Source organism: Cylas formicarius, unplaced genomic scaffold, assembly GCF_029955315.1.
Source record: "Cylas formicarius isolate icCylForm1 unplaced genomic scaffold, icCylForm1.1 PGA_scaffold_1__22_contigs__length_36826433, whole genome shotgun sequence".
NCBI classification, from domain to species: domain Eukaryota; kingdom Metazoa; phylum Arthropoda; class Insecta; order Coleoptera; family Brentidae; genus Cylas; species Cylas formicarius.
Window position 1 is genome coordinate 7,221,005 of NW_026844264.1, and position 15,922 is coordinate 7,236,926.

The window sequence follows — 15,922 nt, forward strand, 5'->3', positions numbered from 1 at the left end:
ACGTGTTTCGACAAACCTTTTATGTTAGTTATGCTGATAGTTTTTAATTATTCATGGTACATTGAAAAATTATTTTTTTCTCAGTAACTTAGAAATAACATTATTCGTATTTGGTAGGGATAAGCACTAGCTGCACCAGTGTCACATTTGTACATGGACAAGAAATATCGCCATTCGTGATATATTCAAGATGATTTTAAAAATGCAATGAAATGTATATTTATTTATATTGTGCATCAATATCCCGTCTTTCTGAGAACTAAATGGAGTAATTTTTTTATTGGGATTCCCCGAATTGCTAGCTATCGTATTCGGGTATTCCTTGAAGGGGGTTATAGGTAAATTGGACATTTTGATCGAATTTCACCGGTCAATTAAGAAGTGATAAATTGACCAGTCCCAATACGGGTTCAGGCTTGGGTTACAATTCTAGTTAAAATCAACTTTTTCACCAGTTCTTATAATGGAAATGATACCTCAAACTTGCAGTAAACGTAGGGGAAAACCGGGTAAGATGACGAGGTTAAGAAAAAACATATATATTATTGGTTATTTATTATAAATTCTCACCAAACTTTCTCATAACAAAATCTTAGGAACTTCCTTATCAAAAATAAACAGTATCGTTACATCCAGTAAGCTCAAAATATTTAAAATGTATAGTTTAAAAAAAAATGCAAATTCGTCATCCTACCCAACATGTCAGAATTAACAGAAGTCACAGACAAAGTCATTTATTCCATCAAAATTACTGCACGCCTCATGCCACCATAGCTGGCAGAACGAATATTGAATCCACTCCTCCGTTGGTGGATCTTGGTAGATCTCTTCACATCGCGGACACAATATAGCTTCACATTCACTCTTTCTTTCGTCATGCTTTTCCGAGTTTTATTTTTCTGTTCGTTAAGTTTCCTTTGGTTTTTCAGCTCTCTCCGTTTTTTTTTCTCGTTTATTCTTTTTTCTTTTTCAATGGCAAGATTTTCTTTTTCTTGAAGCTCCTTTTTTTACCGGTGTAGACGTTATAATTAGCTTCAAAAATGCTTATTGACAAAAGTCGGTTTCGATCAAACTTCACTCAATTTTAGTTATAAACCTAAAACTTTATGTTCTGGCTCGAACGATAGCTTTAAAGAGGATATTTGAAGAAAAAATACAAAAAATTAGTGAAACTACCCTTTTCCAACTGAATTTTGATCAAATTCTAATCGAAATCAGCTTTTCTACCATTTTCTCTAATAAAGACTACATATCAAAATATATTTCTAAATATTTTTTATGTATTTTTATATTTATAACTTTGAAAATTTGGAGGCATGTACAGAAAAATCATTTTTTAAGGAAATATCACTAACCACCTGTTATATTATTCAGTATACAGCTATGCAACTTATCAGATGATATGGTTGCAAGCACATCCACATCTAAACTGAAAACTGTCGAATTGGCAAACTGTCAACAGCCACGTTGAATCTTTAACGCCGTAAGGTCTTATTGGTTGAAAGGGAGATTTTAAATGACCGCGCAAAAGTTCTTGTCTTAACAGAACAAGAGGGGTCTCTATAGAGAGTGTTTCAAAAAACAGTAGCCGACGCTCATATTTTGAAAATAAGAAGAAAAGTTCATATTAACAGAACACATATATTAAAAAACAGATTTTTTAAGATACGTTAAGTATTTTTGGATCGATTTTGTTTAAAGTTGGCACCGATAATGATAAGGGGCAAAATTTTGCTTTAACCAGATTAAAATTGTGAAACCCAGTGCCGCCACGGCAAATATCTTAACGAATAATGTTGTCAAAGAGACGTACGCCACTGACTCTTTTGCAATTTTTGTTATTTACTTTTACTAAGCCACTATAAGTTCAACTTTTGATTTCGTCTCTTGCCTCCTTTCCAAGCCCAAAAATTATAACTATTGACGAAACGAATTTTCATGAACTTGGGCCCGTTGTTACACAATAAACATATTACTTCCTTGAGCTTCGTTGAAGACATGTAGCCTACGACGTAAGATTCTAAGCATTTCCGGATCTACATTTATAAGATTTTTTTTTTTTAATTTTATATGATTATTTTATGTGATACACTGCGTTAATGTAATCAATCTCGTGGCCTGAGTTTAATTTGTACAGAAACGTTATTCTTTGGCGATCATTTTTCATTTCAAACGGCAGCTGTTAAATCGACAAACACGATGGCAAAAAATCTCGTCCGCGTATTAAATCCCACTATTGTAAAAGGACACCCTCTCCTGTGGTCACTCGGGTAAAAGTAATATCTATTGTTGGGTAAAAACGGACAAAATATCGCTTTTGTCGTAAGAAATATGAAGAGTTCCTTAAAACGCGGACGTGTGCTTAGAAATCGGAAAAATGACAGATTTTCTACTACGCTTTCAGAGCCGGATATTCGAGACGAAATTTATTTATTGGCGATCGTCGATGCGTGTAGTTTTTGGCCCTAGATGGCAGCTGTCTAGAATCGCTCTCAAATTTCTGTGTGGCACTAGAATTATTTTTACTTTTTCATAATCAAAATGTAATCTTAACTTTGAAAACAGGCAACGACACTTTTTCTTTGTATTCAATTTCGTTTTTAATCTATGTTCGGCAAATCTGAAAATACGAAATTGCGTCGAACAATTTATGGAATATGTATAGATATGTTATGTGAATGACACAAAATTTTAAGGTATTTTAACAATATAATTGAATATCATATTATGTTCATTTATGTATTAAATATACGATTACAATAAATGAAATTTAATTCTAATTCATTCTTAACGTCGTCATTAAGTTTAATTACTTTTTTTATTAGGTAAAGTTTTACCTGGATATCAGATAGTAGAACTAATTTTCTTCAAATAATTATTCTCGTTTGTCTCCCCTGTAAAATATCATAACTTTATGCTAATGGGAATTCGCTAATTTAAAGGTTGACATCTTAAATAATCTGGTTAATTATCAAAAAATGCAAACGCATAGATAACAGAGAAAGAAAATACTCTTCGCGCTCTACAGTATTCGGCATTCGCAGTCATTAGATTATGTGTCATGGTAAAGTTAAGATAAAATTTCTGATAGATTCTGGTTTTTTTATCATTAGATAAAAAAATAATGATTTTGTTTACAATATAACCAATCTTTCTACAAATCTAGATATATTAGACATAAAACTGACTTTTATAGTCGCATTAAGAGATATCCTGGACAAGGTCAGAATGTACAGATATCGTTATGTAACCCCTCCGATGTAACCCTAGTTTTGGAAGAAGAAGCCTAGAAAAAAATCACTGCCTATCTCCAGTCCACCTCAACAGAATGCGGGGAAACGGGTGATTTGCATCATATCCTTTTTGACAGTGCAAGACAATGGAATAACTTTGAAGTGTTGTATCAAGCTGTGCACCGATATATTTGGAATCAGATTTGCTTCCCGCTTTTGGCATGGTATTCGTTGCGAGAGCTATATGTACATTTTTGGACGCTTGTAGTGCTGAGCTTGTATTGCTTGGTTTATTGTGTTTATGCTCTATTTTGTTTTTCTCTAGCTAAATTTTGTTTACGACTAATAATCGCAGTCAGAAAACCTCGACGGAAGTCGGAAATGCGCGATTGTCCCCGCATTACTTGCTTATCGGGAAAAAAATGTAGAAAAAAAAAAGAAGCTTCCTTTCCATATAAGAGAAGAAGAAGACTAATTTTGGCGGTTATTTCTAAAGGAAATATAATTCAAAACTGATATTTTTATCTGGACATAACCTATAATGTTTTCAAATGTTAAAGTTGTTTTTTAATTATTATTTCTCCCATACTACAGACAGTTGGAGCAAATAACAAAGTTGCTTGATATGAATAAAAACGCTGTAAAAGAAGGATTGAAAAAATACTTTAAGTTTGAAACCTTTAAGTCCAAGTTGCAGGAAGAAGCAATAATAGAAATATGTCAAAGTAATATTGATATGTAAATTATTTCTGTTTTTTTAAAGTTATTTACGTTTACAGGAAAACGCGATGTCTACGTTTCGATGCCCACAGGTTCAGGAAAATCCCTTTGTTATCAACTGCCTGCAGTGTTACATGATAGTATGATAACTATAGTCTTCTCTCCACTATTGGCACTTATAAAAGATCAGGTGGATGCTTTGATCACTTTAAAAATCAGGGCGGCATCTTTAAACTCAAAAATTTCAAAAGCCGAAAGGGAGAGACTCATAAGTGATTTAAAATCAACATCCCCAAATACAAGATTACTTTATGTTACGCCTGAACAAGCTGCCACCAGAACTTTCAAGGACTTGTTTAACAATTTGTACAGGTTTAATAAGGTAGCGTACATAGTGGTGGATGAGGCGCATTGTGTGAGTGAGTGGGGTCATGATTTTCGGCCCGATTATCTAAAACTTGGGAATCTACGTGAGAATTGTAATGTCCCTTGTATCGCTTTGACGGCTACAGCCGGCGCACAAGTGACGCAAGATATAATCAACAGTCTTCATCTGTCGGAAGATCACAAAGTCTTCAAAACTTCATGCTTTAGGAGCAACCTATTTTATGATGTATTCTTCCCAAACATTCTGGAAAATCAATTTCTGCATCTTAAAAACTTTATAGCTGTGTGCCTTAATGTTGGGCAGGAAAATGAGGTGCCCAAAGAAAAAAAATCCTGTGGCATAATTTACTGCCGAACAAGAGAACAAACAGAAGTCTTGGCTTCAAAGTTGAATCAAATGCAAATTAAAACGCTTTGCTATCATGCTGGCCTAAAAAATCATGAAAGGATTGAGTTTCAGGAGAAATGGCAACATGGAGATATTCCAGTCATTTGTGCCACTATAAGTTTTGGAATGGGAGTTGATAAAGCCACTGTTAGGCAAGCGAATAATAATTTACTTTATATTGGGTCTTTATCAAATGTTTTCAGATTTGTAATTCATTGGGGAGTTCCCAAAGACCCTGCCTCATTTTATCAGGAATCTGGCAGAGCTGGTAGAGATGGCAAACCATCTTGGTGTCGGGTTTATTATAACCGGGGAGATGCTAAAGCTGTTGAGTACCATTTAACTCATGATTTAGCCAAATCTGGAAACAAAGAAGGCAAAAAAATAAAGGCCGAAAATGCTTTAAAAGGTTTCAGACAAGTGGTTGAATTTTGTGAAAATCCTCAGTGAGTAAAATCTCTTTCTGTAAATTATTGGTAAAAATCTTAAAAGAGATGGTTTGAAATGTTATTCCCAATATATTATATTGTTTAAATTAGAAGGCCAAAAATAATGATCTTATTAATAATAGAGACTGCAGACACAAGCTGTTCTCCAACTACTTCGGGGAACCACCACCCAACTGCCGCAACATGTGCGACTTTTGCAAAGATAAAAAATCGGTGATGGAAATGGTCGAAAGGTTTGTGTTAAAGAGCGTTCAGTATAGCACACACGCAAGCTCTTATAATGAAATGGACTATGGAGACTTGTACGGCGAAGGACGCAAAGGAATCGGGGAGTACGGATTGTTTTGAATTTACCGAAGGAGGCTGTCATTTCACTTATATTTTAGCGAGAGTCGTAACTATGAAGATGGCGATAGTGATGGAGACAATAACGCGTTCGAACGACAACAAGCCGTCAAAAAAGAAGTTACCACTCTGATTCAAAAACAATTTGCCTTAAGAAGAAATCCACAGGTGAATAAATCAAAATGCCCTCGAAATTAAACTTAAACGGTTGGGATTGCAGGAAATGTCTCAAAATACCATCGATGAGCTTTTATCCAAGCATGCTCGCGTCAAAGCTGCAAGTTCGAGCTCCACTAAAGTCAAAGGTTTAACTTTGGCCACAAGAGAGCAATATTTGAGTAAAATCGTGGATATCTTGTATTTGAACTATATGGAGTGTGAACAGAGAGATAGTCAGGCATTGGATAAAAAAGATGTCGAAGATTGCTCTGTTGATTTAGAGTACCAAGTGTTTTCATCAACTACATCTATGACTATGTACAGGAATGGAATCGCAAAATTGGTAATTTGATTTGGGTTAAATATCACAACTAAATGTTCTGAAGTACTTTCTATGGGATCTTTTCTTGTGAAAGGACACTCAAATTTTTCCACACAAATTAACTCGGAAATTGTCTTTTTGCCGACAACTCCATTTTACTTCTATTGGCAATGGCACTTACCCACGCACCATATTATTAGAAAACGTAACGAATGATACTTGTACTGTTGGCTCAAAAACGAAAAAGAGTTAGAAATGTTATTCTGTGTATAGCGGCCGAATGATCTCTGCACACTTGGCTACTAGAAGCTTATACAGCTGATTGATAATTTCGTGTAACCATAGATATCAACATGGGATCTATGTTCTATGATCACGAGTAAAGGTTTGACTCAGTATTTTGCAGAAAATTAAATGCAATTATTGAACATTTAAAACTTTCTGATCGGTTTAGTGGTACAAAACTTTCTCCTTCTTCATCTTGTTTTGGAATTGCAGCTTCCGCGTCAAAACTTACCAACTTGCTTTCTATGTTTGTGAATATTATTTCATTTTTCTCTAATTTCGATCTGTGATTTACTGGGAAAATGACATTTTTGTTAAAAGTATGTTCGTCGTAAATAGTAGATAGTAAGCATTTTGGATATTCGCGGTTAGAAAAGTGCCCCAAAATCGCGATACCCAATTAAATGGGCACTTCAGCGTGGTACGGTAAATTTAACCTAGATATTTTTAGACTATCGGATACTGTTGACACAGATTTTTTCTTTTTCAGATCTCTGGTATCAAAAAATGCACCGATAGTAAATTAGTGCACGAGAAACTAGTGGATTTTCAACCGAAGCCTGCCAAATATGAAACTTTAACTGATCTGTTTCGTAACATTAAAAAAGAGCAGCACAACAAGGTGAAAGATGATGGTCCCAAGAGCCAAGGATTTAAGACTGCAAAAGAATTGTTAAATGAAAGTGGTAACAATAATAAGAAAACTATTGTTGATTTCTTCAAGAGTAATGTAAAACAAGATATGTCTCAGAAACATAAATCAACAGATATGAAGGTGTTGTTTGGTGATTCAGAAGGTGAAGAAAGTGGTGTTAGCCCCAAAAATGAATCTTCCAACAGCCATAAACATAAATCCCATACAACAGAAAAAGATAGTCATCACAAACATGACAGGCATAAAGATAGGCACAAACACAAACATCATAGACATGATGCCGATAAGAAAAGGAGACACAGCCCAGATAAAGAACATAATGACGAGAAAAAACGAAGGCATAGTTTTGATAAAGAGCATGAAGATAGCAAAAGAAGTAGACATAGCTCTGATCAAGATTACAAGGATGATAAAAAGAGAAGTTACAGTTCAGAAAGAGAGGAGCCGCAGCGTTCAAATGGAGATGAGAAAATAAAAGATGAATATGACCTTAATGATTCTGATTTTGTTATAAGTACTGAAGGCATGAATGAATCAAATGGATTTGAAATAAATGAAAGTGCAATGGATTCAGATGGGTTAGTAGTAAATGAAAGCAAATATGTGAACAACAGTGATGAGTTAAAACAGTTAGAAGAAAAACGATCTATCCAAAATGGTGAGAGCAGTAAACCGAAATTAAAAAGACTAGGAAAAAACGAAGTTGGGACACTGGTTGTAAAACTTTTGACTCCAGCATATGTCGAGAGACGATTTGAGTCAAGGGATCTCTTTAAGAGTGTAGCCAGAAGTATATCCCATGCTTTAGTGGATAAAGGTTTGTTTTCATTGAGATATTCACTTGATTTGATTTTATTGATTAGTGTCTCCTAAATTTGTTTATCTCAAAGATTTTTACCCTAACTATTGCATATTGTTACAATTTTTGTTAGAAGGTCTCTAAGTTGTTTTTTTTTTTAGATGAAAACCAAGTGAAAGAGTATATTGACAACTTTTTAAAGAAGAACACAGAAATTACATCACAAACTATTATTGTATAGTGTGTGAGACATGAGTTAAAGTTTTTTTTTAAAGAGTTCTAAGACAGTCATGATAGCTGGTACTGTTGATTTGTTTTTTTTTTCAGTGGTGATACCTGTGCGAGTTAGATTGATTTACATTTTAAGGAGGAAAAACAATACCGCATTGTCAGTTTTACATATAGTTCTTGATTGGCATTTTATTGGTACTTATATATTTTCACCGCCTTCGGTTTAAGTTGTATGGATATTTCTTTAGGAATGAAGAATAATTACTTGAAACTTATTTTTTATCGAAGAGTAGCAATAATATCCTGTTTGCCTGAGTTTTTTTTTATATATTTTCTTCTATTGGGTATTGTATATAGGTATGCAGTGTTTTGCCTTTTATATAGTTCTAATTGCGTACATGCAAATTTATATAGAAATATATGCTGTATAAATGACTAAAACAATTAACAAATGACTTTATTTTTAGTTATGATTTAACAACCAACATAGTTCATTTGACAGTTTAGAATTATCAGCATGTAACAGTAATTCTGTAGTTATTCCCATTTCCCTTAAAACTGTATAGTCTTATTTATATGGAGCCTCATTTCAAATGCTCACCAAAAAATACATTCCTTATTGATAAAAGGTTACAAAAATGGTTCCTTCTATGATTGCAAACAGGTTTACTTCAGACTAAATTTTGTAATAATTAAAACACTGTTTACTTTGAAAAATAACTAAATATCCTGGAATCGCTTTAATAACTAGTAAATGTTATTGTATGGCCAAAAGAACGCTTTTTTCCATTAACTACGGTTTTTGGCCTACATTTCCTTACATTTGATCATTTTATAAATAATTTAAGTTATTCGAGGTACCCCCTAACTATCTTCTTTACAATTTACGTACCCTTGGGTAAGTGTATAAGCAACACTCGCCCATTACTGAACTCGGTTGGCAAGATATTTTCTATTTTGGTCACAGAACGACACATAAAAGATAACGATATCGAAAAAAATAAACTGTGGGTCCAACGTGAATTTGATCCTCTCCCTCCCGTCACTGACCAACCGAGTCCATTCTGCTGCCCATATAAATAACGAAAACCAAGGATCTGTTAAACTCCGAGTACAGAAAACAGTTTTTGTTTTTCTCTGAATGCTTTTGTCTGATGTACTTTTACCATAGATCTTTGCCTAGTTGTATTAGCGGCGAGTTACTGTACCAACGAAGGGATCCATGGGTGTCTTTATCATAGTTCCCATGGTTAGTTTTGGCTACTGTCCACCAGATGACGCGACTAAGAAAAACAACATTTCAACGGAAATCTTTTGCAATTTGGGATATTCTCAGTCACTAATTATTTTATAATCCTTGGCATTATTATCGTCGCAAACTCTGAGTAAAACTTTGCGATTCGACTTTTCCGTACAACTAGAAGCCATAATAACTATTATATTGTTATTCGAGATCCTTAAGAAACCACAAATGACCGCCTTTTATACCGCAACCTTCTTGTAATTACGAGCAGCAAAATTTCTGAATCGGTGTTCTACCTCGAAAAGTTTCCACCAATTTAATTACCCATTTCGCGTATGGAAGAACTGAAAATTGTACAGTTCACCGGCATACCATCAAATTCGTGTCACGCAGAAAGACGGAGGGGCGTTCTCACCACACGTCACTGCGAGAACGGCAGTCGGCTGTGAACTTTTGTGGGTTTAGACGCTCACCTATTCGAGTCGCAGTGGGCAACGTGTGCGGCCGATATTCCGTTAGTTTGTTCTCAGGCTTCGCGTCGGTGTTCGTACAGTAAAAATGGAAATTTTCAAAGCGGGTTTGATTTTCTGTTTGGTTTTCGTTGTCGTGTCGGCCCAGCACGATCACGCTGGCCACGAAGGACACAACCACGAGGATCATATGGTGAGTAGTTAATAGCGGCGGAAGATATGGTTCGACGCGGACGAGAGAAAGTTAGAGGAATGCATCGGCGGCAACATTTGTAACGGTTCCAGCAACCCAGTTGGAGAAATCGATATTTGAGATAATTTGGGATTCTGTATGTGTGCGACACGCGTCCGTGCGCCCACGCTTAATTAGGTTTTCCGTTGGGATGACCGGGATATTATTTGGTCGATCGAAGAAGTGCATAAAGTTAATTTTGCCGGTCGAATTTTTTTCAGTGGCCGTTGGGCGCGATGATTGATTAAACGTTCATTACTTTTTTAATTATTGAAGTTTTTTTACGAAAACTTATGTATTCATCAGTCGTAAGCGCAATTTTAAAAAAGAAATCATAAATCGATACTGCATACGGTTCGTGCAAGTAGAAAAGTCCATAAACATTGTGTCCGAGTCAAGAACTGTACACCCTTGTAAAATCTTTGTTTATGGTTCGATTTTGATTTTTTTTTGGATGGGACTCTAAAAAATGCAATAAAACCTTGTTTTGCTTATTCAACTTAAAGTTATGACCAACTGAGACTATTTAACAAAAGAGAGTGAAGAGAGAAGTACTATTAGGGATTCAAAAAATAAATAAATTGGCAATGAATTCTTATTCGTTAGTACTTAGAATCCAACTATACCAATTTTTATAATGTTTCAATACAGGGTGTTTGAAATATCGTTTACGCCCCCTTAAGGCTGTAAATTGTTGTAAAATCCTTGATTACGGTTTGATTTTCAATTTTTTTTATTTTTTGGTTAGATCTCTCAAAAACTCACTAAAATCTTAAACATCAACCTGAAGTCATAATAATTTTTATATAGGACTACATGAAAACTGAATAAGAATTCGTTGCCAATTTATTTTTTAAAAAATACCTAATAGTGCTTCTCTCTTCTCTCTTGTTAAATAGTCCCAATGACTTGAAGCAATAAGCAAAACAAGGTTTTAATGTATTTTTCAGAGACCTTTCCAACAAAAAAAAATCATTTCACAGGGTTGTACAGTCCTTAAGTGGGACATACTGTATATAGTTTTGTGCTAATTGAATTGAACACCTCTTAAACTTGTTTACTTATTTTTATCTGTTGCATACGCTGTAAAAGCTTTCTCTTTTGTAATTCGAACCACTTAACTCGTTTTCCCAGAAAATTTAACGAGATCTATTTATATTTTGTGAAAATGCTACCGTAAAAATGGCACATTCAAACTTATTGACGATCTAGCAATGTTGGTCGTTAAATGCCCCAAGGTCATTGGTTAAAAACGATATTTTAAATCTTGCGCATGCGCATATTTATTTATTTATTTATGTAGATAAACTGTTCACAGGATAAACTCAACTACAGAACACGAACATAAATAACAAATTTTTTAAAAAATGCAAGAGGACAGCAAAATGCTCATACAACGTAAAATAAAACGAAAATAATTATATGCTATTCCTTAAAAAATGTTTTAACGTCACATTATATCAAGCTGGAAACTTGCCGAGTTGCACAGATCTGCGGACGTTAGAAAATTTTAAAATATTCGTACGCGGCGTAGAAAGGTAAAAGGTTTGATCTACTCTTGAGGTAGGCCTGGAAACACCAAAGTTCAATTTTGATAAGAGGCCCGGATCAACAACCTGACTTATGAATAATTTTGTACAAGAATACCGCCTATTACGAAGCGAAGTATTGCTTATATCAATTGGGGGATACTTATTATGATGCCTGAAAGACAAGAGTAATTTTCGTCGTACAGATTCTAGCTTTCTTGAGTGGACTTGGTAAAACGGACTCCATATAATGTCACCCTATTCCAATTTAGATCTTACAAATGCGTAGTACAGAGTCTTTAAAGTTTCTAAATCCGTTAAGTCTCGAGGGTTCCGTGCTATAAACCCGTACATTTTATTCGCGGCAGACACAGCGGAGTCAATATGCGGAATGAAAAAGAGTTTAGCGCCAAAAGTGACACCTAGATCAACAAAAGTAGCTGGATATTACTTCTAAGTGAATACGTCATGACATTACACTTGATGGGATTTAACGACAAGTTTTTATGGACACACCAGTTTTGGCAGTCCTGAATACTATAAATTTCGCAGGACAACTTTAGATCGTCAGCGTATAACAAGCAATTAGCATCAACACTTTTGACAATGCTATTAATAAAAATATTAAATAGATAGGGGCCTAAATTGCTGCCTTGAGGAACATCGGCGCTGATCTTTTAGACAAGATGAAATCAAATTGATTAGAAGTAATGATAGATAGAAGTGATCATTTAAATTAGAAATAAGTATCCCATGGTCAAGTCTGTCAAACGCCTTCGAAAAATCGGTATAGACACTATCAGTTTGAGATAGCAAGTATAGATTTTCAGCTATAACTTGGGTGATATTTGTCAGATTAGTGATGATAGAATGACCTTTCATGTTGATGTTATACTGTTTTTTAAATGATTGTATAATCTATTGTACAGGAGTGTTTCAAAAACCTTAGAAAAATTGCAAAGTAATGAAATGGAACTAACTCTGCATTCTGCATTCCAGATATCAGGCACAGTGCAAGATTTAAGGCACGTATTTAGTAGAACAGGAAATGGTAGAGTAAGGACGCTCGCACAGTCCTTTAAAAGCCGGAATGCAATCAGTGCCCGACGTCATCTTATTTTTGAATGAAGAACTTGCTTATTATCGCTATTACTTAATGTAAAATTTGAAGAAGAGTTAGCGAAGAAGTCAGAAATCTGCAAAATCATTTAAAATGTTAGTAGGACTATCTAATAATTTATCGTTGTAGACTATCCTGTATGAAATGTTACTTGTTACTATAGTTGCTTCTTAATCAACATAGGGAGGACATGTATAATCTCTAGTTAACCATACATTCTTGCAGCTAGAATAAGGGCTTTTACGATCTTTGACTTGTTAACGGCTGCTGACTTTGCTAGTTCATTCACGAGTTTTAAAATGTAATTGGTGGTATAAAATTGGTGACTCATAATATAAACGCATATTTGGTCATACCTAAGTGTAAGAAACCCAATTTTTTTACTTTTACTGTAACACTTTTACTGAAACGAAGTATAGTCTTCTTAGGTCGTATGTCAAAAACTGACAAGTCTTGATAATTACGAAGTCTATCGAAAATAACGGTACAAACGTCTACTAACACTGTGGATACAAGAAGTATGTCGATACGCCTCTTTCTACTGCTTGGTCTAAAATTCCCCAGGATTGCGTAAAGTGTGAAGTGTGACTTTAAGCTATCAGCCTGTGCACCTAATAGTAAATTAAGAAAAACAAATTTGGCAAACGACACTTTAGTCACTACCACGTGTGGTGCCAAATAAAGGCCGTGTATTGGTATATTAATTGACTCTTATGTAATGGCAATCTATTATGCGTTTGGCGATTATACACTTGTTGTTTATAAGGGTAGAGATGAATACATGAATTGATAGAACCTGTAAATCAGGATTAAAGATAACTATTGACAAAAAAGTACATGGTGTTTAAACAAAAAATAAATAAACCTTCTTCTTGTATCAGCTTCTCCTTTGGAGGTTACTGATCATCATGGCCACCTTCACTTTTGATACTGCTGACCTAAATAATTCAATTGGCGATAGACCAAACCAAGAGATTCTTCAGCGCCCTACACTTCATCTACCTACAATTTTACCTTCCATAATGAGTTTCACCGCCTCATATCTTGTACCGCGTAAAAGTATTTCAAGTTATTTGCCCATTCTTCCTAACACTTTCTCGTTTGTAGTTCTACTAAAAATTAATAAATAGCTAATGGTAAAATAAAATAAAACACTGTATAGATTCGCGCACATGTTTAAAAATTAAAATAATTTTTTATCCAAATTCTTCTCCGCAATACTCACACTAATAGATGTTATACTTTTGTTACAGTTATATTTCCTTATGCACATAATGAATCTGCACGCCCACCTATGTCGCCTATAGCCAATTAATTCCAATTAATTTCGTATTGACTATACTTGCCTGCTAGCTTGACAGCCTTGTTCTCGTGTCTTTAAATTTGCAACTAATCATTTAAATATGTTTATGTTAGACACCCATGATTTGGGATTTGGGTCGTCCATATTAGTACTCAAAATACGTAAATCAAAAGTTAATTTATGCGATCTCTCTCTCTCTCTCTCTCTCTTAATTAAATGGATTGCTATAATAATACACAGTGTCCCATCTGGAACTTGAGCGATATATTATGGTTAACTCCTATTGATTGAACATAAAGGCCGTGATGCAACGGAAAATGTTGAAAAATCAATATTTATATATAGTATTTCAATTTAATTTTGATTATAATTGCTTATCGAAAGTGCTAACTTTGTAAACAGACCTTTTTATAGAAAGAAAATGACTTATTTAAAGTTATAAGATATCCAGTATGACAATATTAAAGATATTCTTCGGTTTGCAAATGTCATTTTCAACAGAAAATATTAGATATAACTATTGAATTGAAAAATTAATTAATATGACGTGTTCTCTTTGAAATAAGCAGACAGCCATTTCGACAATGTTTTTGCCGAGATTAGTATAATTAAAATTTTTCAAATTTTTTCTAGTTATAGTTTTACCACGACAGATCGCCAGAGTTGCCGTTGCGACACCTTGTATATCCATATGTATAGTAACGAGTGTTTTTTTTGGCTTGCAGATTGCACACACGCATACCTGCCGAGTTGCGTAACTGCAATTACGTACCGATTAAATAAATCGCTGGAATAAGCAAAAAGATTTACATTGTCGTCAGAGTTCATTAAACCGCAAACAGCATTTCAAATGTTTGTCTTCGGGGTGTCTGATCGCCAAGTGTTAACGTCGTTTTACATGTTGCAAAATTGCACTTCGATGCGCTTAGCCTCGTCTCTAAACAAACTCGTGACTAAAGCGTCGTTTAGAAAACTTGTTGCATAATTGGTGTGCCATATGGCTATTAAAGATATGGTGGCTATGCCGAACTTATAATAAAGGAACTTATGAAAATAAAATTGAGAAGATCCACTCAACATGCGCGAATTAACTAACATCCAACAACATGGTTGCCGTTTTTTTTTAAATAATTTTATTTTCAAATTATAAGTTTACAAGATTCTCAGGGTGCATGGTAACATAACTCCCCCCGAGAGTTAACTACACCTGGTAGTTCAATTGTCGGATTTTCTTCTACCATCTTCTTCTTTCGAAAACGTCCTCTGGTGACCAAATACTTGTAGGCTACATAAACAGAGGCTATAACTAAAACAACATATACAAAAATATCCCATATAGTAGGTGTGGAAGCATAATTAGGAAATGGATCGGGATCATTTCCCATCGTCGTATTTTCAATCGGATGCAACTCGTCAAACTTTCTTGTAGGTGGGGACTTAAGTGAAGGACAGGAATATTTGGAGGCGTATAATCGAAATCGAAAAATCATAGTTTGGGTTTTTGGTAATTTCTTTCTTATTGTTGGCAAGGTTAGCAAGTAACTCCCTTCTAACTGCTGATGCTCTTCTTGGCCTTCACAGTTCACAGCAGGAAGTAGGCTTTGAACATTGATAATTCCGTTAACAACATCCATAATAAAATACATATTTTCTCGATATGTCGTTTTTTGGCCAATAAGACTAACCTGATTTAATTTCGTATTAAAGTTTTAGTTGCATCAGTGGTTTCATGACAATCTATATAAGAACATAACAAATTTAAAATGTGTAATATACCTATCATAAAACTGAGATGGTTTTTCGTTGGAAATTTGCTTCATCATAACTAACTCTTGGTTCAAAAAATCTTAGTCTGTTTGATCGGCAAAATTACCTCTAACGGTGTCTTTTAACTGGTCCCATGTGTCAATATTTAGAATATTTACAGTAAGTTTACCGACTAAAGAGTTTAGTAAATAAGTATTTTGAAAGTTATTCAGGTTAGCGATATCGTGAAAATGATCGATTAATGATTCACATGTTGGTAAATAACGATTCAAATCATTGGCGTTA

At 34.5% G+C, this 15,922-nt stretch overlaps 2 protein-coding genes across 2 annotated transcripts in view; both read left to right on the forward strand.

Annotated features, from left to right (window-relative positions):
* Positions 1–3,757: 3,757 nt before the first annotated feature.
* LOC132697200 (ATP-dependent DNA helicase Q5-like) lies at positions 3,758–8,428 on the forward strand. The gene is made up of 8 exons (XM_060662507.1): positions 3,758–3,958; positions 4,013–4,880; positions 4,932–5,174; positions 5,300–5,509; positions 5,564–5,690; positions 5,743–6,024; positions 6,779–7,760; positions 7,904–8,428. The coding sequence occupies exons 1-8, from the start codon at positions 3,859–3,861 to the stop codon at positions 7,981–7,983; spliced, it is 2,892 nt and encodes a 963-aa protein (XP_060518490.1). The 5' UTR covers positions 3,758–3,858; the 3' UTR covers positions 7,984–8,428.
* A 1,165-nt stretch (positions 8,429–9,593) lies between these two features.
* LOC132697014 (GILT-like protein 1) overlaps positions 9,594–15,922 on the forward strand; it is a 34,760-nt gene continuing 28,431 nt past the window's right edge. Inside the window, exon 1 of the mRNA XM_060662246.1 lies at positions 9,594–9,879. Coding sequence (XP_060518229.1) covers positions 9,775–9,879 — 105 coding nt within the window. The 5' untranslated portion in view covers positions 9,594–9,774. The remainder of the gene's footprint in view (positions 9,880–15,922) is intronic.